Genomic DNA, 24,960 nt, shown 5'->3' with positions numbered 1-24,960 from the left:
GGGAGTGTTTATTTAGAAGTGTTTTGACCACTTCCTCCTTTAAGCAAGCAAGGACAAACCCATCTCCTGAGAAGGCATTAATCACTTCCCTGGCCCAGACAGCTCCCCTCCCTCCTAGTATTTATCAGCCAAGTGGGTCAAGGGTCCCTCTGCATAGATTCACTGATGTGATATCTGGGTACTGTATTCTCCAGTGGCTGTTCACAAGATGCTCATCTGCTTGGACCTTTGGCCCAATCCAAGAGAGAATTTCTTACAATCTTAAACATAGGCTAACATTGTTCCCTGCAGTTCCTTGCTTTGCTCTGCATGCTTAAGAACAAGGATCTCCCTCTTCAGCTTTCAGTGGCATATGGCAGGGCTAATCAGCTGTGAAAATATCTCGCAGACAAAGAGCCCATTGGGGGTTCCTTCAGCCTGCTGCAGAAATCCAAACTTGCCTTCCTCCATTGGGTCTACTACAGTGTAGATGATGTATTTTTAGGCTGTGTTTATTTATTGACTGTGTTTTAAAACGCAGCTCTGCAGCCCCCGAAAAGCCGGTTTCCTCTTCCATTGAAACCAATGTTGATATTGGCTGGCAACTGTGTCATATTGTGGCGCTGATTTGTATTGGCTCAGGCAGAGCATAGGCGGTGGTGTGTTCTTAGCAGGAAGAATAAACTAAGTGCCTACCTAGTAATCCAAAGACAGCCAACCTGGTGCCTTCCAGATGTTTTGGACCACAGTTCCCATCATCCCCAACCAGCATGGCCAATGGGTCACGGATGATGGGAATGAAAGTCCGCAACATCTGGAGAGCACCATGCTGGCATGACCGACCGCTGTAGTCCATGTATTGGTAACATTGAGGCTGGATTACTGCAATGTGTTCTACATCCAGATGATGCAGAATGCAACATCCAGACTGTTGATGGGGGCATCTTGCCAACAACACGTGATACCATTGCTAAAACATCTGTGCAGGCTGCCCACCTACTACCAAACCAAGCTCAAGGTCTTTGTATTAATTTGCAAGGCCTTGAACACCTTGAGTCCAGGGTACCTTAGGGACTGCCTAGGTTCTTATATCCCAGCCGTTATCAAAATCGTCTTCAGGAGTATTATTGGTTGCCTTCTGCATTGGTGAGGCTCATGAAGGTGTAGAGCCTTTGGCATCCTTGGCCAAGTCCCAATGAATGCTCTGCCAACAGATTCAGCAGCCACCTTCTGTTTCAACATTTAAAAGCCTGCTGAAAACTTTTCTAAGCTGCCAAGCTTACGCCGCCAGTTAAGAAGGTATCTTTCAATAATGGCTGTTTGATGTTCTCCGATTTTAATTTTTAATGTCTTTTTATTATATATAGATATGATTATAAATCACTTCCATTTTTTATGGGATGGAGGTTCTGAATACAAAGAGCAGGAGAACAATACAGGACACACTTGAACTGCACTGAATAATCACAGTCATCTCTAGCCTTTTAGGGCAAAGCAGCAGCTGGGATCCTTGGTCCAGGTCACAAAATGCCTCCTGAGCACTTTTCTGTTTGCAGATGCAAACATTGCAACTTGTGGCCGGGAACTTGACAGGCTGCAGGAGCACACTGTGCCTTCCTTATTAGGCAAAGACTCTCTGAAGCTCTGCAAATTGCATCTGGTTTGTGGCTTATCTGCTGGAGGATTTTTGCCGTTTCGTAAATACAGCACAGCCAGACAATTCACCCAGCTGTGCCGCAGCAAGGAGAGGTGTTGTGCAGGCTTCGTAAAACGGCTGGCTTTGCTAGAGGGAGCAGGGGGGAAAGGACTTGTTGGAAAGAGCAGCGCTGTTCTGAAAAACGGACGCTTGTTCACCCGCAGCAGCCAGCTGCTTGAAAAAAGGCCTGTTGTGCGTATGCCAGATTCCACCACCCTATGGCCAACAAGTTGTGCATGTGACTCTGCTGCCATGTGCGCAACCTCCACTTCTCTTTGGCAGCTTCCCTCACAGGCTGGGAAAGGGATGTTTGCGGTTTAGAAGCCTGCAGCCTGCGCAGCCACAGGGGAAAGACTTCAAAAAGCAGGAGTTCAGAGAAGGGGTCCCAAAGGCAGCAGGATACTACATTTTTAAGCGATACGGTACATGTTATAGTCTCAAATGGGTCCTCTCTGTAAGGCCATTCAGTCCAGAGTAGGGAGGGGGTGGGATTCAGCTAGGTTTGCATTTTAATGCAGATCTACCCCCTGGCGTAGCGGCAAATTCAGAAGTGCAGTGTTGCTTCATGAAAGTCACAGCCTCATTGCTGCACCTTTCTAGGATTCTACAACCTTCTAAGATTATACAATCATCTTATAATTCAATATAACGATGATGACGATGGATGCATTGCAGATCTCCACGTGTTGCCTTTAAGCTAGACGTGCTGTTTTCTGTACACATAGACAGGCAAATGTTTTTGAATGCTCCCTTACCTTTTTCGAGACTCAAGTTGTGCTTTCCTTGTACAGTGGTACCTCGGTTTAAGAACAGCCCTGTTTACGAACTATTCGGTATGAGAACTTCGCAAAACCGGAAGTACAGTGGTACCTCAGGTTACAGACGCTTCAGGTTACAGACTCCACTAACCCAGAAATAGTACCTTGGGTTAAGAACTTTGCCTCAGGATGAGAACAGAAATTGTGCTCCAGAGGCATGGCGGCAGTGGAAGGCCCCATTAACTAAAGTGGTACCTCAGGTTAAGAACAGTTTCAGGTTAAGAACAGACCTCCAGAACGAATTAAGTTCTTAACTGGAGGTACCACTGTAGTGTCCCAGTTAGCGAACTTTACCTCAGTCTATGAACAGAAGCCAAACAGTGGAAGGGCACCGGCGGTGGGAGGCCTCATTAGGGAAAGTGCGCCTCGGTTTAAGAATGGCTTTGGTTTAAGAATGGACTTCCGGAATGGATTAAGTTTGTAAACCGAGGTACCACTGTACATCATGAGGACCTTGCCCACTGTTCTCTGGAAACTGAAGCACCTTGTGCTTTTAGTGTTCCTCAATGCTTAGCTTTGGAGGCTACAGATCAACGGCTTCTTGGTGTTCTTCCTGCGCACCTTCTCCAGAGTTAGCCTTGGAGACGGTCCTCAAGGGCCGGCACAGCTCCTTTCACCTTGATTGGCCTCAAAAAACAACAATAGCAGGAAGGGCTGACTGGCCTGGCCTGGCCTTTCCTACATTAAAAATGCCCCCTTAAACATAACAGGCATTTCACCAGATGCCAGGATTGGACACCCACCCTCTGTTCTGAACAAAGTGCAAAGAGATTCTCTGTGTGAGGAAATGCCTTTTCTCCCACTAAATGGGGAGCAGACCCCACACCATTCATCTCTCTTTCTGCTCTTTCAGAGGTAGCAGTCATTTTGCGTTATGCTACACCCACATGGCAGCCATTTTGCGACTTGCATCTATGGAAACTTCTATAATTTCTAGGTGTGCTCACTGTCCCCGAAAAGTTTTAAGACTCCTGAAATGTTTGCATGTCCTGTTGGTTTTGTTTCATGCTCTACAGAGCACACTCCACATTATTTGGGGGGGGGGTGTTGAAACATACCCTTAAGCCCAAAGAGAAAAATCAAGACACTCAGAAAATCTTGGTTTATATATATATATATATATATATATATATATATATATATATATATAGGTTTCTCAGGATTTTAAGGACTTGAGTCACCAGTTATCAATATGTGTGCCAGCTACCTCATAGGCTTACAAGGATGCCACACTTTTCAGAATGAAACATTTTGGAAAGCGAGTTCTCCCACAAGAGATTCAATCCAGCCGGTATTGCCAAAAGAGGCTTTAATTTACTCTTATTTACAAGATAGTATAGAAAATAAGTTTTCAGTTACTGTTAGTATATAGGTTGTAGAATATGTAGCTTCTAAATTTATGGCGGGGGGGAACCAGCTGTGACAATTCAGAGGTGACTTTCTTGTTAAGGTTCCTATGGAAAGCACTTTGAGAAAATATATCAGACAGTTATTCAGTGTAAATTAAATATGTACGGCATAAATGGATGGTGCAGGAGATACCAGCAGGTATTTCCTTCAGTGCGTAACTAGATAAATAAGGGCCAGTTCACACATTACATGGGGTATAGCCTTGCACATAGCAGCACAATTAATACTGGTGCCTTCAGAAATGTGTCTGTGTGGTTTTGGCTCCAACATGTACAAACATCACTTTCTCTACACTTTATGACTGACAGTGGAACGTGTGGCATGACTTGGTGTTTTTTTTAAAAAAAGCATTGTGTTAAGAGGTGATGTGCGATCTCTTTTTGAGGTTGATGGCAGCCTGTTCACATGTGCAGATCTCCACGCGATGCTTTGCTGGAGATGAAAAGGCATGTGTGAACCAGCTCTTTTTGCAAACGTGTTACATTCACAATCATACATTTTTTAGGCACACACAAAAGCCATCATGGGGTATACCTAAAACAGTTGTGGGGGGGAAGTAGCCCTAAACACAAATATCTATCACGCTTTATTTAAAAGGCAAGCTGCTAGTGCAAAACAATTGCATATATGCTAAAGAGGAGCCCAGCTTCAATCCAGTTTTGCTCCAAGTTTGGAGAACTAGAACTTAGATACATAATTATGTGATGAGTCACATGATCCAAGCAGCTCAGCTCCCCAAAGGCCAAGCTGGGAAAGCAAAGAAAGGCAAGGGAACTAACCTGAGTAAACATAATGAGGTTGTTAGCTATTGGGTAACCACTTTTGTGGTGTACGTACAACTATTCAGGGCCAGCTCCAAATTTGAGAGTCCCCTTACATTGGCAGGCCCCTCCATGGCAGCTGGGGTGGGCAGCTACAGCCCACCGTTTGACATTTCCCACAATTCCTCCAGCACAGCATCACTCTGGGATATTGTGAAACATTAAATGGGAATGTAAAATGCTTAAAGAAGAGCTAGACAACCCACAGTGGGAAGGTGGGTCATGTGCAAGTGTCAGTACTAGTGGAGACTGCTGGGACAGCAGAGGCCCTGGCAATTGCTTGAGGGTTGCCAGGCCCTGGTACTTAGGCCGAGGTCAGGATTAAAGAAATATGCTCTGAAGTCATGTGGGGCACCACAGAGCAAGAACCGGAAGCCAAGGGACAAAAGCCTCCTGCCACCCTGGAGAACCATTCAGCACCCATTGTGCCTCACAACGGGCAGTGTGGCTGCCCTTCCAGCACCCTCATTTAGAGCCAAGCCAAGCCTTATCAACAAACCCTTCAAGGCAGCTTGCCTACCTGCCCACACATATATTTGTTAGTTATTTGTGGCTAGCCACCTGGAGGCAAATTTTATTCACCAGACAGGTTGTTGTTTTCAAGCCTGTTATAGGCATTCACACTATGCTTTGTATTAAAGCGCTCTGATCTACACCAATTTTGTAGGTGATGCAGAACACTGGTGGGCACTAGGTAGCTCTTGAGGCACTTTGCTAGAATATGAAGAATTCTACTTTTCTTTCTCTCTTTTTCTTCCTTCCTTCCTTTCGAGGAGGGGGTTCCAACCCTCAAAGGTGCAGAAAAAACAAAAATGAGCTAAGCCCGTCCCTTTGGGCTTTGTTAAGTCATTGTTCATCTCACTCACTTTCCTCGTTTACCCTGCAGGAATAGTTGCATGGTGTATTCATCAAGAGCACAGGGCCACTGTGCTAGAAGTCAGCAACAAGAAGCCCCAACGGGAAATCTCCCTTCCTCCCGTGAAAACTAATGCATCCTTCTCTGCCTCCACGCCACCCCGCTTGCTTGCCAGTGTACAGATAAAATGAAATCCATGGCAAGGCTTTGCTAGCTGGCCATTTGAGGGGCTGGGGGTAAGGGGCCTCCTCCAGGAAAGCCAGCCAGGGTCATAGCTGCTAAGTACCGCTGTTTCCTGCCACTTAGCCTGCACTGCAAATGATTATTCACCATTCGCTCGTTTATTAATGTGGTGCCAATTTAATGCCCGCACAATTGTTGTTGTTGTTTTAATGACATGTGAATGCTAAAAGAAGCATCTGAGGAAAATGTTAAGCATGAGGTTCCCACACGTCAGGCCCCAGAGCGCAAGAAGGGCTCATGTGAGAAAAAAGCAACCAAGCAGAACTGAAAGTAAGTTATTCTGATATCAGGAGTCCTGGAAATGAATAGCATTCATTTCATTGGGGAGGGGGAGCAGGTGTGTAGAAATAGTAATACTGGGGGTTGGGGGGTGCCTATGCTCATGGGTCTTGCAAGGGTCGTTTTCCTAACATTAGCCCCTTGTTCATATGGTTGCCAAAGCTGCTGCACCATTTCATGGTGGGAATGAAGGCGCATGCCCTCTCCTCCTTCACTGCGCATCTAACGCACAATAAGGTCATCTCCACATTAAAAAACAAAACAGAGTTGAGGAGAGCTGTGCATGTGTTGGCTTCAGTGGATGGCTAGCCTGGCAAGGATAGGAATTCTGCCATTGCTGGAATGCAAGAAGGTTACTATCCACGTCCCCTAAGTGCTTGCTTAAGTCTCTGACTGGAGTCTCACAGCAAGTAGTTAGTGACTCTTCACACCCTGTTTCCATTTGATGCTCAGGATCCAGCTGGACAGCCAAAACATAAACTGGCAGTTCCCAAACTTTGGAGACTCCCCCTGCTCCATTTCTTTTAAGAGCTTACTCTGCCTCCATCTCTCTTAAAAACAACTTACTTTTCCCAGCCTCAGACCAACCACCTGCTTTAGCTGGTAGGTTTATAGAGATTCTTGTGTGCTGGAGTTTGTGTTATCACTTCCACTTGCAAGAATCTTGTGGGTCAGGACAAATGGCTATTAAAGGTGGGTTTCAGGAGGTGTCCCATCCCTGTTTTCCCCCTACTCTCTTGCCAGGAAGTAAATAACCCCCAGTTTATCTAGGCTTTCAGTTGCTGTTTGCAGAACTGCTGCAAAGGGTCTCCAAGAGAGCAAGAAAAAGAGCAGAGAGAAGCCCTTCCCTTGTCCTCTTAACCCCCCTGCTGCTGTCACCTGACCCACCAGGGGGTTCCAGCCCACAGCTTGAGCTCATCAGAGCAATACTTTAAAATTACGTTTTCCCCTCCTTCTTAGCAGTGCGCAGCAAGATGACATCCCCCCATTTTCAAAACACCGACCTAGCGGAATAGTGGAAAGTTGTGCTGCGATATGGCAACATTTCAGCTAAGCCACAAAAAGCAGAAGCGCCTTCCTTTCAGGGAGCACTTCTCCTATACAGAGTCACTAGATCCTTCTGCGCCCCTTTCCGAAGCTCCGGTTCCTTTTTCAGTTCTCCTAAATCTCTGATCTCTTGCAAGACCTGCGAGGCTTGCTGGAGCTGCTTTGCCGCCTCGTTGAGCAACGTCTCAGCATAGATCGGAGGCCCGTTGCTGCCCGCCTGGCCCTGTTCAAATCCCCCCCGCAAAACCTCCTTCAGAAGTTTCTCTGTTCTTTCCTGCTCGCTGGCCACTTTCCTCTCCATCTGGGCCACTTTGGAGGCAGCTCCCCGCTGGAGGAGTGGTCCCAGATGGGGCTTCTTGGCTGGTTCCAACAGCAGGTCCCCTACGGAGGCACAGCGAGGCTTGGGAACTGGAGGATTTCCTTCAGGTTGCAAGGAGGGCAGCTGATCTTTAGTCGCCAAGTCCAAACTCTCCTTATTTGCTTCTTGCTCTGACAAAGCTTCTCCCTGCTCCTCTCCATCTTGGAAAACAGTCTCAGAGGTTTCATCGCCAGCAACACCGGGGCTTTCACCATTCGGGACATCGGGTGGGCGTCCGCCTTCAGAAGAATCCACCTCTGAGCTGTTCCTGTTCAATTTCATGCTGGCTCTCAACTTCTCTGACAGAACCTTAGGAGGAGGAGCTGGAGGTTTCAGCGTCTCCTTGGCTGCTTCGGATAAATTTTCTTTACTTCCGTGCACAGACAGATCAACAGCCTCGTCCTCCAGCTGCTCAGAAGCTGGACTGTCCCATTTTACCTTCATCTTATCAGATAAGATCTTTGGGGGAGGAACTGGAACTTTGGGAGCGTTTTTGTGGGCCTCCGTTAGGTCCTCTCCGTCTAGGGTGGCTTCAGGTTCTTCGGCGTCATCGCCTGTAGCAGCAACATCTTCCGCAGAGTCTGTGTTGTAACCGGGTGCTGCGGTTTCTTTAAGGGGCTTCGCAGGAGACACGGGGGGCTTCTTGGCTTCTACATTTTTGGGCACGGAGTCGGCGCTCGGCTTCTCCGAAGGAGGCATAGGCGGTTTCGTAGGTGGCATGGGTGGTTTGGGAGTCTCCTTTGGAGGAGGAACGTCAGCAGCCTCGCTTGTGTCCACCATGACGGATGGAGGACTGCTGTCTGGTACGTCCAGGTCAAGCCTCAGGATCCCATCTGACACCCCACTGGCAACCTAGGCAAGGAAACAACAAGACAGATGTTGGACATCAGGCTGCAGCAGAAAGGGAGATGGTAAGCAGGGCCACCCCAGCAACTCCGCTGAGACAATAGCTCCACCAGGTTCTTCCCTCCCGCAACTGTCTTTTGGCAGCAGCCATTCCATCAGGCTGCAGCTAAGGGAAAGAAAATAAGCAGAACCACCCCATCAGCTCTGCTGGGAGACCAGCTACATTTGGCTCCTCCTCTTCCTGAACCATTTTCATTCCACCTGGTCATCACAAGACCTATGTTTTTTTAAAAAAGAAGTGACCCTTGCTTGTTTCTCCCCCTCCAGATCCCTTTTTCCTTTTGTGTCATGTCTTCTAGATTGCAAGCCTATAGGCAGGGACCTTTACTGCTATATGTAAGCTGCTCTAGGAGACTTTTCATCAAAAGAGCACGTTAAAAGAAGATTTACAATGATAACCAGTCCTTTGAGCCACCTGGTTTTCAAAGAACAGTTTAGGAACTCCTGAAACCAAAAAGGCAATCACAGTCCTACCTCGGCTTACGTTACCTGAGGGTAACGTAAACTTCAGGTTGCGAAAGCGGCATGCGCAGAAGCACTATATCGTGCCACGTGCATGCGCAGAAGCAGCCCCGGTTGCGGAAACCTTGGGATCCAGCCAGAGCTCCAGAACGGATCCTGTCCGCAACTGGAGGTACCACTGTACTACAGAGCTAAAATCAGGCATCTGACACAGGCCCTGGGTATACACCACTGTTTTTCCCTTACTGAGCACCATGCATTTATTTTTTATTTTAGTTAAGTTTTCCTTAATGTGGCAGATTCACACAGCATGTAGGCAGACACAAGAGTGAGACCTGATCTCATCTTCCCTCCTTATGCAGAACCTCAAACATGAACCAAGTACTACAGAGGTCCTTCCAGCACTGCTGTCGGACAACAGTAACCTTGGTTTTATTGTATTCCTTCCAACATAGAACTGTTGTCTGGAAAGTATGTCACATGGGTCCCTTACATCAGCCTTCACTAACCTGGTGCTCGACAGATGTTTTGGACCGCAACGTCCATAATCCGCAGGCAGCATGGTTGTGCTGTCCAAAACGTCTGGAAGAAACCATGTTGGCTTAAGGCTGTGGGTGGTTTGCATGAGTAGAGCCTTCTCTTGCCCAGGAGGGCCACCCCTCCAATATGCACCTTTCCTGCCTATTGAGGTCATCATTTAAGTCCTTCTTGTGCATCCTCTCACCATCAGTGAGGGCGTCCGTGGTGACTGTCTTATTCCTTTGGGCTTTCAGTTTGGAGTGACTGTGATGCTCTGGCAATTCACTTTCACTCTACTGGTTATTATCGATTTTTAAATCGTGTACATGTTTAACCTTGATTTATGATCGTTTTACTATCATTTGGATTTGGCTTGTTGGCTAGCAGTTTCAGAGGCTTCTGCCAAGCAGCAACCTAGAAACATTTGGACTAAATATAAGCACCAAATTGTAAGGTTGTGTGCACAGGAGAGGGGCGGCATGAGAGTCCAAGGCTTGACCCCATAGCTTGCAGCATAAATAGCTTATATGCAAGATTTACTACAGATCTGGAGGTGAGGGGACAGGAAAATGTGCTATATATAATTCCCTTGTCCAAAATTAATCATATACCATATAATATAACAGAATATATACTTCCAGAACTCTTTTTCAGCCGGAATTGAGTTCCGGCACGTCAGTTGTGCACAACTGCCATTCTAAGAGAACAAGGGAGGTATTCATAGTGAGTTCCGGCACCTCTTTTTCTAGAAAAATAGCACTATATATTTCACACATATACATGCAAAGACAAAGACTCTCAGCTAACAAATTTAATATTTGCTGTAATGACTCTGTTCATCTTTAAAGTGACACAATATATTCTGATTGTTTTCACTGCAAGAAACTAATGTGGCTATGTGCCAGGAAATTGTTTACAGGGGAAAAGCCATAGCGCAAGCATGGCCAAACTTGCCCTCCAGCTGTTTAGAGACTACATTTCCTATCATCCCTGACCACTGGTCCTGTTAGCTAGGGATGATGGGAGTTGTAGTCCCAAAACAGCTGGAGGGCCAAGTTTGGCCATGCCTGCCATAGCACATAGCTGTGAATGCAGATGGTCCCAGGTTCAATCGCCAGCAACTGCAGTTGGGGATGAGAGAGACTCCTGCTTGAGACCCTGAGGAGCCACTGCCAATTAGTGCAGACAGTACTGAGGTGGTTGAACCAATGGTCTGACTCAGTATACAGCTGCTTCCTAGGTTCCAAAGGCTGAACATATTGGCTCTTGTGGTGCATTTAAGATACAGAATTCAGACTACCAAACATAAAAAGTGGAGTTGGGTTTTTTTCCTAGCCTTGATTATTACCTCTTTGAGATGGTATCTGGTTGGTGGACGACGGCCCTGAGCCATTTTTGCTCTGTTTCGTGTCACGTGTTCCAGAGAGAGGTCTGGATCAACCTTCACCTTTAAACAGGGAAGAAAACAGAGGAGGGAAACAACATCACCTTCTTTGCCCATGAATGGATGAAGACTAAAGGAATCCAGCCTTCCAACCCTGCTAAAACTACCAAGTTTCACACATTAATTGATACAGCACAGAAATCAATCACTGCATTAAAAACAACTATGAGGTATAATTTATATAAAAGATGGCCTTGTTTTTCCAATCCTCCCTGCACCAAGTAGAGAGTTAGCCACTTCTGATCTGGAGAGCAGTAGCCCTCGCGTTACAATAGGAAAGGTCTCTGGAACATAGGACTGTAACTCAGTGGTAGAACACAGTCTTTGCACACAGGAGGTCCTAGCAATTCTACATAAGGCAGGGAAAAATAACAGAATCATAGAACTGTAGAGTTGGACGCAACCACAAGGGTCATCTAGTCCAACCCCCTGCAATGCAGAAATCTTTTGCCCAACATCGGACTCAAACACACAACTCTGAGATTAAGAGCCTCGTGCTCTACCAACTGAGCTACCCTAGGAATCTTATTCTGAAACCCTGAAGAGTCATTCGGTGTAGACAACACTGAGAGAATATCTAAGTTCTCTCATCTTATACTAGGAAGGAGGACATGTCAGTTTTCAACCTCAAACTAGACCCTTCCACTCAAACTACTTAGGGTCTCAACAATGCCGTTAACATCTCTTCTCCTGCTAAAGAGAGCCACCTACCACCAGGATGAAAAAAGTTGGCTGTCACAAGTTTATAACATTTGCCAGAGTGGTACAAGCAGGTATTTGGGGTCCATGGGCTGGGACGGTTGATGCATGATTTACACACAAAGACACTGCCATTGTTCAAACATTTAAAAATTACAAGCTCTTTTTGAAAATCGACTGATTGTGTGTGAAGCAGCCCTGACTTCCAAATAACTATATAGTACATATAATACTGCCATGCAGGGGCTGGTGGTTATATTATCCTTGATATGCAATTGCACTGGAATGTATAGTATATTCGTCATTAATCAATATGTTCTTGTGATTGGCAGTTCATTTTATGATAACCTTAAATGTTACAATGTTCATATAAAGCACTGATAAACTGACATATTTGTCAGCTTGATGTGTTAAGTTTTGAAATGATTTTAGTATTTGATTTTTATGAGCAATGATGTATTGACTTATTGATACAATAAGTAAAGATTTTCTGCTGTAGCAGATTCCAATAACCTTAGAATCACGCTGAGATTTTTCAGCAATGGAGAAAAGAGCCCCATAAAGTCTTTTCTAGCACCCTTCTGGATTCTCTTCTCGTACATAGTTCTTTTTCCAGAAAGACCCAAGTTTTCAGCCTTAGATGCTTTGGAAGCCTGCTCACCCAGGAGACTCTTCCTTTTGGACGCTGTCAGCAAGGGGCAAATGGAGTTCATTAGCACACCCACCCACCAGAGGAAAACAATATGTCCAGACTTCACAATACACTAGTTCAGGGCATCCACAGCCGCCTCTGGCAGCGACTCCATAGATACAGCAAACGCTGCCAGCATCACCCAACATGACATCACTTCTGCAATTCCTTCTTCCTGTGTAATGGGAGCCCTGAATGCCTTGAATTCAGCCTCCCCCCCCCCCACCTTGGATTTGCAAGGCAACTGCAATTAGTCTGCTGTTCCCAGCTGGCCCTGTTGTGCTCAGTTTGAGGAGTGGCGATACCACGACGCTCAAAGCCAATTCAGTTCTGCTAGAAGGGAGAAATGTTGTTGGTGGGAGAGGGATGGGTTAGTTCTTATGAAACCTTTTCCTTCTCAACGGTTACAGCTCCACACTGCACACACACACACACATCTCCCTTTGGGCTTAATTGCGAGAGAGAGCGAGGAGGGGAGGAGACGGAAAACCAGACTCCAAGTTCATTCAGAGTTTACATTCCGCTGCCAAAACTGCCCTTGATACAGGCCCACGGAGGGCCAGCCCAAGCGGATTTTCTTCTCCGGCCAAAATAAATCCTTTCCCCTCGACACCGCCAAGCCTAGAGCTAGATGCAATACTGGGGAAAAAAACCACCCACCTGAAATTCACTTGCTCATGTGATATCACTGCTTATAGGAGGAGCAAGTGTGGGACTTATTGCAGCCTAAGAGCTGCATTCCTTCATGGGAAACCCTCAGGGGGGCACATGTCAGTGGGGCCAGGGCCAGAAGCAAATGGTGAAGCGGCTGGAGGGTCTTTTACCTCCGGATAGTAGGTGACATTCCAGGAAGGAGAGGTGTGCATGTGCAGATTTCTGCATGGCTGGGATGTACCCTGCTGGACAAAAGTAAGAGTCACATCCGCTGCTCCACCCAGTTTTGCCTCTGGCCCCATCTACCACGGGTGTGTGGCTCTTGGAAGGCTGCCATTGAGGGAATGTGGCCTCAGGGATGAAAAGGTTTCCCTACGCCTGCTACAGACAATGCTGCGCTGGATGGACCAGTATGAAGCAGAGCAGAAAGCAGCTCCCTGTCGTTCACGCTACCTCGTCCAGTATTCTGTTTTTGCCCCGGTTGATGCCGTCATTGAGAGCTTTCATCCACGACTCCTTTTCTTCCCCGCTGGATGCCTGAAATTTGATATCTTGCACCTGAGAAAGGAAAAGAGAGAGGTGTGGACTATACTCAAGGACTGCAATTTGGGTTTACGGTTGGCTTGTATGTTTTTTCTTTTCTTTTTAAAATAAGATCAATGCCCAACCCGCATTTCAATCAATGCTGAGAAATCCATCGAAGCACGGGCAACGGCTAAACCAGGCAGCTCAAAGGAACAAAGATTTTCTTGTGCTGTAGATCAGGGTTGAAAAAGTTGATCACACCCAACTGCAGACGACCAGCCACCTTCTAAAGAACCAGCAATCTACTTTCCTGTAGACCAGGGGTGATTAACCTGCAGTCCTCCAGATGTAACTGGACTTCAGGTCCAATCATTCCTGACTATTGGCCATGCTGGCGAAGGCTGTTGAGGGTTGGAAGTCCAAAAACATTTCGAGGGACAAAGGTTTCCCATCCCTGCTGTAACGTGTAAACTCAGTTTTAGCCCAGCTAGAAAATGTGTTTTCAGCCAGGGATGGGGAAGCTATGACCTTCCAGATGTTGTTGGACTTCAACTCCCATCATTATAATAATAACATAACAACACAACACAACACAACATTTTATTATTTATATCCCGCCCATCTGGCTGGGTTTCTATGACCATGGCCATGCTCAATGGGGTTGATGGGAGTTGGAGTCCAAAAATATCCAGAGAGCGACACATTGACCACTGGCCTGGTCTCTACTGGGTGACTGGATTCTTCCAAAGAATTCTGGAGTTTGTGGGCCTCTGTTATTTACTAGAGACACCTGTAAAAATGTAAAAGGTGGCTAACAGCACTTAAAATCAGTGGTTTGGATCTTAACTCTCTTTCTATCGTTGGAAAAGAGTTCACATTTGTGAAAAATGAAAGTAAATGGTTGTGGCGCCCCCAAGCAGAATCCCCAGCATCTTCAGGTAGGGCTGGGAAAGCTGCCCTGCCTCCAGCCCTGGAGAGCGGCTGCCAGTCAGTGTAGACAACACTGAGCTAGATAGAAGAATCTTCAGACTTGGTATAATGCAGTTTTCAGTGTTCATATAAATGGGACGTTGCTGCCTTCTCCTTCCTTCTGTAGTCCCATGTGCTCTTCCGTCTGTTTCTGTGAGCTGGGGGGGGGGTGCAGATGGAGTGGGAGGTTGGGCAGAAATCGCCTTGGCCACATGCATTAATGGAAGAGCAATTTAGGATCTAAGACAATAAGCACAACAGCAACACCCTAAAAGCTCAGTATTGTCTGGTGGTGGCTCTCCAGGGTTTCAGGCAGTCCAGCCTGGAAGTTCTGAGGACTGAATCTGGGACCTCAACTACTGAACCACAGCTCTTCCTCTAAAAACTGAGTGAGATTCTAGTCCTCATTGTTCTGAATAGTTGATTGGAATGGGGTGCTGCCTTATACCAAGTAAGAATATTGGCCCATCCAGCTCAGTATTGTCCACACTGACTGGCAGCAGTTCTCCAGGGTTTCTAACACAGGACATTCTTATGCCTATCTGGAAATGCCGGGGATTGAACCTGGGACCTTCTGCATGCGAAGCAGATGTTCTTCCACTAAGCTATGTCCCTTCCCCACCTCTGCCCCCTTGTAGACAATACTGAGCTAGGTCTAACTCTGTAAAAGGCAAATCTGATGGGGTTTTTTTTTCTCCTGCTGCTGCAGCTGCTACCAAGGTAAAAAGGGTCAGCAGCCCAAGCAGACAACCAAGAGGGACAGTTTGCTGGATGGACATTGTGCTCCTTCCAAGTGCCCAGCCAGCTGAGTCTGAGTCACCCTTATAAACACAGCCCTGCAGTGCCAGGAAAAAAAAAAGCTGTTCTGGCAAATCACAGCATGAGAGCACCCATGCTGAACAACCCGTGCAGCTTACTGTAATTTTAAGAGTGTCCCTATAGTCCAGCCATCTTTTTCCATGACAAGCCATTGGCTAGAAACCCACAGAATGAAGGCGGGGGAAAGGTGTGTTTTGGGAAGGGAGTCACACATTTTATTTGGAGAGAGAGAGAGAAGTCACTCGATGCATTCCAAAACAGACACGCTTCCCCCACGAAATAACAGCAGTAGCATCCATCTAAATTGCCCAGAACAGTAAGAAGAGGAGTTGAAGGAGGCCTTCCAAGCCTGTCAGTTTGGTCCACAGGACTTTACCCCAAACCATGTCCTTTTTCCATGCCACAGCTCACATCAGTCCTCCTGATGCGGCCCCATAAAGTGCTTCTGCTTGGCTGAAAAGCATCCTTGAACCATGATACCTGTATACCTGAAGGAGCATCTCCACCCCCATCGTTCAGCCCGGGCACTGAGATCCAGTGCTGAGGGCCTTCTGACGGTTCCCTCATTGCGAGAAGTGAGGTTACAGGGAACCAGACAGAGGGCCTTCTCAGTAGTGGCGCCCACCCTGTGGAACACCCTCCCCTTCAGATGTGAAGGAAATAAGCAGCTATTCCATCTTTAAAAGACATCTGAAGGCAGCTCTGTTTAGGGAAGTTTTTAATATTTAATGCTGTATTGTTTTTAACATTTGATTGGGAACCGCCCAGAGTGGCTGGGGAAACTCAGCCAGATGGGCGGGGTATAAATAATAAATTATTATTATTATTATTATTATTATTATTATTATGCCTCTTGCTTTCCTGGATGAAACGTTCTTGTTGAGGAATACAGTGGTACCTCGGGTTAAGTACTTAATTCGTTCCAGAGGTCCGTACTTAACCTGAAACTGTTCTTAACCTGAAGCACCACTTTAGCTAATGGGGCCTGCTGCTGCTGCCGCTGGAGCCCAATTTCTGTTCTTATCCTGAAGCAAAGTTCTTAACCTGAAGCACTATTTCTGGCTTAGTGGAGTGTTTAACCTGAAGCGTATGTAACCTGAAGCGTATGTAACCCGAGGTACCACTGTATAGCCTGCAGTATCAAGGTGATGCTGTAGTTTGCTCCACCCACTTTGCCTCTGGCTCCACCCACCAAAGTATGGGGCCCCCGGAATATTGTCCCTATACCTGGTCTGACCAGCAGCAGCACTTTAGGATCTAAGACAAATAAAATTCTACCCCATCCCATGAGACTTCTGATTGGAAGAGCCAGGGATTGAATCTGGAATTTTTTCTGCACAATATCTTTGGATCTGCATATTCTTCCAAATGGACAGCTGGATTAGACTCCGCATCACGCGACAGAGGCCATGAAATTTGTAAGCATCCTGGCAAATTTTCAGCATCTAGAGATGCAATATGGGCACGAGTCTCTCCCCGGGCCCCCACCTCCGAAAGTGAACCCATACCCTCACGTCAAATCCTCAGCCGTGAGCTGACTCTCCCCCCCGCCCCACCTCTCATCCTACCCCTTGACAAGAAAAAGCAACTGCAGTCCGCTTGGGGTCAGGGGGTAGAAGGGGCTGAAGCTTCAGGACAGAGGAGCAAGTGTCCCAAATGTGTGTTAATGCTCTGTTGATATAACTTCCCACAGCTGCAATTCCAAAACAGGAAAATAAAAAAGGGACGCACAGTTGTGTATGCTGGCCTGCTAATGGAAGCCCGGTGTAACATCTGCACAATTATGTTGCCTGTCAACACTCGCGCCAGATTCCCAGTGAATGCAAGCTATGTGGGGGTTGGGGAGTCTCTGAACAGTAAACTTTTCGTTGGCATGAGTCAACCACTCCAGCCACAGAGTTTCATTCTGAAATGGGTCCCCCTGCATCCCTTTGGCCCTCAGCAAGGCAGGATCAGAAACCAAGAACTGCAAAAGGGATTTGTGCACTGAAAGGCTCCGCAAAAACCCAAAATGCCTTTGCAACAGTGTACAGAGATCCTCCATGTGAGGGGTGATCCTGAGCCAGTTATACAGGCGATGAATTTGCAGCTGGTGGGAGGCATATCTGGATGGGAGGGGGGCAGAGAAGGCCTACACAGTGCGAACCAGGATCCCACCCCCCCCCTTGTATGTTCTTTCAAGGTTCTTTCATGCAGGAATTGGAGCAATGAGTGTGTGGCTAACAGAAGTTTCATGTTAATGTTAAGTAAAGGAAAAGAGACCCCTGACCATTAGGTCCAGTCGTGACCGACTCGGGGGTTGCAGTGCTCATCTCGCTTTATTGGCTGAGGGAGCCGGCGTACAGCTTCCGGGTCATGTGGCCAGCATGACTAAGCCACTTCTAGCAAACCAGAGCAGCGCACGGAAATGCCATTTACCTTCCTGCCGGAGCAGTACCTATTTATCTACTTGTACTTTGAGGTGCTTTCGAATTGCTAGGTTGGCAGGAGAAGGGACCGAACAACAGGAGCTCACCCCGTCGCAGGGATTCGAACCGCCGACCTTCTGATTGGCAAGTCCTAGGCTCTGTGGTTTAACCCACAGCGCCACCCGCGTCCCTATGTTAATGTTAGTGAGAGGTTATAAGAGAAGCCACTGGTCCTCTGGGCTACTGCCACATAGTAAGTAGTGTAGTGGCAAACTCAGAAGTGCAGGGTCCCTTCATAATAGTCACAGCTATGACTCCTCATTGTCACACCCCCTCACAGCCATGCCCATTCTAAGATTATACAATAATAATAATAAGGAATCCATTGCAATGATCAGTGCAGATCTGTGTTGCCTTTTAGCTACCATCTACTATTTTCTGTGCACATACACGGGCAAATGATTTAGAGTGCTCCAATATCTTCCTTTGGAATTACTTAAGTTGCATTTCCCTTATATGTAACAGAACCTACCTACCGTTCTCTTGAAACTGAAGCCCCTTGCGTTTTCAGCGTCCCTAAATGCTTAGCCTTGGGGCATGCAGAACAAACTCCCCCTCTGTGTTCTTCCTGCAGACCTTCTCCAGAGTGACCCCCAGAGCCAATCCTCAGTGACTGACAGTGGCGTAGCGTGGGTTGTCAGCACCCGGGGCAAGGCAAGTAATTTGTGCCCCCTAACCCGTGAGCCAGGTAGGGGCAGAGAGCTGCGAGTGTGAGTGTGCCCCCCCAGATGTTGCGCCCGGTGCGGCCGGCCCCCCCTGCACCCCCCACGCTACGCCACTGTTGACTGACTCACCTCCTTTCAAGCTGACTGGCTCCAATCAACACAAAGTTGGTTCATCTCAGTAGATAAAAGAACTTCTATTTCATGCTGATTGGGCAGTTCTGGGATGCTAGAGGCACGGACCCTGCTGCAGAAAGCATAGCAGGTCTTTGACAGTGTTATGTACTGAGTTGAATAGGATCCAAAATGCAACAGTCTGATTGGTCCTAGAACAATAGGATCCAAAATGCAGCAGTCTGATTGGTCCTAGAACAATAGGATTCAGAATGTAGCAGTCTAATTGGTCCCAGAACTAAGCGGCAGTATGATTGGTCTGCAGGAGCCACCCAATCCAGCTCCAGATGGAAGTGATTCCACAACCTGATTGGCCTACAGGAGAATTCCGGAATTAGCCAATCACGTGCAGATACTTTGGGGGAACTTTCATTCCTCCTCACCACTATGAGCTGAATAAAGAGCATGAAATCCACTCTCAACTCCGAGTATATTTCAGACCGCTTGCAACCCTGAATCACCTCTGCTTGCTCCCATAAGTCTGACCCTTCCAACAGGCAGAACGAGAAGGCTGCTACACGGGAAAGTCCAGCTCTTCAACAAGCTACACCATGCCCCTAGATAAAGCAACACAGCACACACTTTATATGCTGAAGGTTTTCAGTTCAATCTCTGACTTCTCAAGCCAATACATCTGCATGACACTCTGGAGAGCTGTGAAAAAGAACAGCTGTGAAGCATGGATAAGTACACAGCACCGAGAAGAAGTACTGGCTTCTTGGGGAGGGGTGACAGATAAACGCAATTCATCCATGTACAAAGAGAAGGACATCCTACCTTGTGACCCGGAGACCGGATTAAAATGAACCGGTTTTTCCTTTTCAGGAGGGCACGCAACTCTTGGCACCTGTCGTACCGTTCCAGCTCCACGGTCTCAACACACTTTTGTTCGTCCTGCAAGGGGCGGGGGAATAAAACGCACTGGGTTACTCTGATCTAGGACATGAAACCAGGTGCAATGTTGTGCGGAGGGCACTGGGCTTGGACTAGGATGGCCTGGGTTCGAATCCTGCCTCAAGCCGAGGCCCACTGGCCAGGCCTTGACCAGCCATTCTCATTTCAACAAGCGTTCTAGGCTGTGCAATTCTGCAAGGGTGTAAAAAGCTCACAGATTGCAACCCTGGACGACAGAAGGCAGCTTGTGAGGAACTTAGTGATTTAAGTTCATGGCCGAAGGAAAAGAACACAGATGTTATAAAATTCACACACAATTAGGAATTTCAAACTTTTACACAGAGATGGGAAATATAAGAGTATGTCTACCATATATGAAAGAAGAGTCATTTTTTTCTCATTTTGGATAATTTTTTCCTGCAATTTCCGCTACTTTACATCACTTAAGATGGTTCTGCTTGTGGTGAGGAACGGCAAGGAGTTTCACAGGGAATTGAAATAAATCTCTTTGCCCCCCCAGCCCCCTCAACTGCTGGAAATGTTACATCCTTTTGTGCCTACGGACCAGGTGTGAGGAACCTGCAGCCCTCCATGTTGCTAGACTACAACTCCCATAATCCCTGACCATCAGTCATGCTGATGCTGAGGCTGACAAGGTTTGGAGTCCAGCAACTGCTGGAGGAGCACAGGTTCCTCACAGTGGGAATGTCAGCACAGGGAAGGAGGCCCAATTGACTGCACTGTAGAAGCAACTAAAATGGTCACTGGGATGGAGGGAGCTGTGGCCCAGCAGGAACATGAGTTGTTGGATTTGACAAATGAACCTGGAAAAAGCCAGACTTGGAGAGATAGAGTTGTGTTGGGTTTGGAGATGGGGGGCTGGATAGACCCCCCCCCCCATGCAGGGATGTCTTGACTTTTCAAGTCTGGCAATGGGCCGTGAGGAGTTTGGGGTTGTGGGGGTCCTCAACTCTGGAGGGACCTTGAAACATGCTTTTAAACACCACATGGAGTTCAGTGTGGACTATGGAAAAGGGGCTGATCTGTCGAGAAGGGACAAAAATACTGTCAAGTTGGAGTTTCCACGAGTGAAAAGACCAGGAGACAAAGTAAAGTACAGGTATAAATATGAAGAAGATCTGCGGAAGGGACATGGAAGAGACTTAAGGGCCTAGGACATAAGATTACCAGGTTAATGAACTAGATGGATGGGATAGAAAGGACTGACAAAACCCGGGACCAGGAGGAAGAGACGTTGGATGAAGATTGGAAGAAAGTTTTAAAAATTTTTTATTTAGGATTGTTTTGTAAAATTAATGAGTATTAGAAAAATGTTGGAACGAAACTATTTGGCTTTAGCAGAAATGTTAAAAAGAACTATGCAAGAATATGTTATGGTTATGAGAAATTGGTATAAATAAGATTTAAGTTTTAAGTTTTAGGGTCTTTTATAGCAAGATAAGGTTAAAATAGATTAAGGTAATTTAATGACAGAATATTATGAAAAATGGGAAGGATTTGCTGTGATAATTAATAACTGGAATACAAAAAAGGGAGGTGTGAGGAGGTCGATGAAATAAGGCAATGACAGTTAAGGATTTGGGAATATTGGATCTGTTTTTAAATGTTTGTGGTTTACCTTTGTTTTTTGATTTTGATGTGTTATGTGTTTTGTTTTTTGATTTTGATTTTTATCGATTTGTATTGTTTGACTGCTGTTTGCTTTTCCCTTGTTTTTCTTTTTCTTCTTTGTCTCTTTGTTTTTTCTGTAATTTGAAAATGCTTAATAAATATCATTTTAAAAAAATAATAATAAAAAAAAAGGTCACTGGGCAGCAATATTCTAAGGGTGCAAAAGTGTGCTGTTCCAAATTCCCTTGAGATGAAACATGTCCATATATCTGGTGCTGCTTGCTGGGTAAAGCAGAAAAATAATCTTATCATTATGGGCCCAATCCTGCAAAATCTAGCTTGTGCAAGAAACCAAGTCACAGGAAACTGAACACAACGGAAATGTTGAGCAAACACAGATTATTTTTGTCTGGGTCCGTTTGAAGTCATGAGAAGCTCACCAGTCAAAGCATATATAGCTAGATTGGGATTGCCTCTCTCAATATTACTGCCCTGTCCCAGCCCAGCAGAGTCATGGGGTGCCTGAAACCCCACTGGTTTTCTTTCTTCTTCTTTTTACTTTCTCTCTCTCTCTCTTTGCATTACAAGCAAATCCCAGCTCATTAAGCACATTTAAACCATACTATAACATATAAGAGCTTGCCCCCAAGGTGAGGCCACAAAACAAAGGAGTTCTGCCTCAGACTTTATTGCTTCCATTACATATAAAATCATTTTTCTCACACCTGAAAACTGGCACTGCACTAGATGCTACGTGGTTTAAATTGTATTTTTACTGCATCTTTTATTTCTTATATATTGCATTTTATTGTATTACAATTTGAATCCCATAGGTTTCATATTGCGATACCATAAAATACAATACAAGAAGCCATAACAAATACAATTAAAGATCAGTATGGATAGTTACTGTGAAGGACGTGCTGTCTCCCATCTTCAACTACAAATTAACAGAGACAAACCCTCGCAGAGCTATAATTTGCAGAGTTCTCTGGGAAAAGGCATTGATTGTTAAACCTCTCAGGGAATCGGACCTCTGTGAGGAGAACAGGGGTTAACCATTCTCAGCAATATAACAGATCACAGTTCCCAGGATTCTTTGGAGGAAGCCATAACTGTTTAAAGTGGTTTGATACTGCTTTAAATGTACAGTACGGCCTAAGATTGGTCTGCTTCTGTACATGGAATCTGGAAGCAGGATGTGTCATCTTGTCCTTTGTCTCAGGCAGAAAGACATCATCAGCCAGTCCTGAGCAGGTATGTGTTGGAGAAGGCACAGCTTTAAATATTGAAATACCCAAACCACTTAGGGCTTTATAGGTAATAACCAGCACTTTGAATTGTGCCCAGGAATGAATCATAGAATTGTAGACTTGGAAGTTAGTAAGGTAAAGGGACCCCTGACCATTAGGTCCAGTCGTGACCGACTCTGGGGTTGCGGCGCTCATCTCGCTTTATTGGCCGAGGGAGCCGGCGTACAGCTTCCAGGTTGTGCGGCCAACATGACTAAGCCACTTCTGGCGAACCAGAGCAGCGCACTGAAATGCCGTTTACCTTCCCGCCACAGCGGTACCTATTTATCTACTTGCACTTTGAGGTGCTTTTGAACTGCTAGGTTGGCAGGAGCAGGGACCGAGCAACGGGAGCTCACCCCGTCGCGGGGCTTCGAACCACCGACCTTCTGATTGGCACGTCCTAGGCTCTGTGGTTTAACCCACAGCGCCACCCGCGTCCCGAGACTTGGAAGTTACCCTGAGGATAATCTAGGCAAATCCCCTGCAATATGCAGGAATATGCAACTGTCCCATGAAGGGATCGAACCTGCAAACTTGACATGATCAGCACCACCAACGAGCTGGAAGCCAGTTCAGACTGAAAGGGGAAAATAGTATTCTGCTCAAAATACCAGTGAGCCCTGAGAACACTCTGGGAGCTGTATTATTATTATTATATATTGAATTTATATACCGCCCTATACCTGGGGGTCTCAGGGTGATTCACAGAATGAAATCAAGACATAAAACCACAAAATACGTAATATTTGCACCAGCTAGCATTTCCTCCTAACTTTTCAAGGGCAGCCCTACGTGAAGCATGTTGCAGTAATCCATGCTAAATGTGCTCAAGGTACATGCGACAGTAGCCAGATCAGCTTCACCTAAAAAAGGGTTGAGTTGGCACACACTCAGACTGTTCCTTATATGATATTACAATAGTGTGTGTGTGTGTGTGTGTGTGTGTGTGTGTGTGAAGGAACCCCTTTGCTACCCTTCATTGCACAAGGCTAACACTATTGTCATCATTTTATTTATTTATATCCTGCCCTTTTCGCAGAACTGGGATTCAAGGTGGCTCACAAAAATTAAAGCAAACATGAAAAAAAAGCACAGATAGCTAAAAGATAATAGTTAAAAAGGCATTTTATCTACAATAGAATTAAACAAGTTATGGAAATGCAGCACAGCACTATTAAAGGCCCCTTCCTTAAAACCAGTCTGTTCCCCAAAGTCTGTTGGAATAAAACAGTCTTCACCTGCCAGTCAGCCACAATACAACCACTGTCTTATATTTCTCCGTTTGTATTTCATTGTATATTTTGGCCATGCAGAAAATAATATTTAAAAATACCTATTTCTCTCTATCTACCTTTATGCTATGGGAGGGGACTGTGTCCTAGACTCAGGACTGCTTTTTCAGATCAAGTACAAGTACCAACACACCAAATGCTCATTGCAAGCTTGAGGGACCACCTTCGCCTCTTGCTTGTGTATTTTAAGCTCTCATGCAAACTGACTGTAATTTTTGCAATTCACTGCCATTTACCTCCCACCGTCTAGTTTTCTCCTTTATTTATATATATCTGCCAACTAACATTTCCCTTAAATCTGAGTCCACAAGAACTTATGCCATAATAAATTTGTTAAGGCCCAAAGGCTCTTAAATTGCCTTTGCTTCAAGACACCAACCCTATGGAAATCAACTGGAGAAGAAAGTGCTATTGAGCCAGCAACATCTGGAGAGGTATCACCAGAGGTGTCACCATCTAAGGCAGAGAAGAAAACACAATCAGACAAGTGTCCTTCATGCCCATGAATGGGCAAAGAGGAGAAAGGGGAAAGGCAGACCAGAAGGTATGAAGGACAATTGCCTTGGCGTTCAGTAGCAGTCAGGAAGATGAGCCATGGCAATTAAATCAGGGGTTTGTTGTGAGTGCATCTTTTAAATTTCTTATCTCTCCCAGGACTTGATGACTTCCAGCTGCCCAGGGGATTAACAATTGATTAGGAACGCCTATATTTCTCCTTGTAGCCTAGCCGCTGCTATCTGGGATCTGGACCACTGGCATGTGTTGCACGTGGAGCTTCCTTTGAAGGCTTTTCATTAAAAGACAATGCGGGGGGACTGCTAAGCTACCAACCGGGACTGGTGGAAGCAAACACACTTTGCCAGCCCAACGCTCCCAACAGTTGCCAGTCCATTTCAGATCTCAATCCAGGAAGCTTGCCTTAAAAACACAGTAGCATTATGTTGCTGGGATTGAGCAGGGATCCTGACACCGAGTTTAGAGTCTACTGAGGCAACAACATTCACTCTATACATTTAAAGCACCATGACACCGCTTTAAACACCCGTGGCTTCCCTTGAATAATCCTGGGAAATGCCATTTGCTAAGGGAGCCGAGAGTAGTTAGGAGACCCCATTCCCCTCACAGAGCTTCAATTCTCAGAGTGGTTTAGCAATCAAACCCTCTTCACAGGGAACTCTGGGAATTGGAGCGCTGTGGGGATCTCCTAACCACTCTCAGTACTTTTAACCAACTACACTTCCCAGGATTCATTGGGGGGAACCATGCAGATGGGGCCTGGGTTTATGCTTGAGTAGCCACAGTAGTCTGGTTTCATGGCCTGGAGCCTCGCTTGGGCTGCTAAACCCAA

At 46.1% G+C, this 24,960-nt stretch overlaps 1 protein-coding gene across 2 annotated transcripts in view; it reads right to left on the bottom strand.

Moving 5' to 3' along the window:
* Positions 1–3,624: 3,624 nt before the first annotated feature.
* PLEKHO2 (pleckstrin homology domain containing O2) overlaps positions 3,625–24,960 on the bottom strand; it is a 35,994-nt gene continuing 14,658 nt past the window's right edge. Inside the window, exons 3-7 of one of the 2 annotated variants that reach the window (XR_013979227.1) lie at positions 19,277–19,393; positions 13,336–13,440; positions 10,743–10,841; positions 6,694–8,359; positions 3,625–6,612 (exon numbers count right to left, since the gene is read on the bottom strand). Coding sequence is in view for 1 of the 2 variants with exons in the window: in XM_080980410.1 (XP_080836536.1) it covers positions 7,184–8,359; positions 10,743–10,841; positions 13,336–13,440; positions 19,277–19,393 (1,497 nt within the window). In the remaining variant the exon portion in view is untranslated. Of the gene's footprint in view, positions 8,360–10,742; positions 10,842–13,335; positions 13,441–19,276; positions 19,394–24,960 lie in introns of both variants that reach the window. The other variant, XM_080980410.1, reaches the window with a different exon arrangement.

Source organism: Podarcis pityusensis (genome assembly GCF_964106645.2).
Source record: "Podarcis pityusensis genome assembly, chromosome: 14".
NCBI lineage: Eukaryota > Metazoa > Chordata > Lepidosauria > Squamata > Lacertidae > Podarcis > Podarcis pityusensis.
This window is presented reverse-complemented; position numbering and strand designations above follow the sequence as displayed.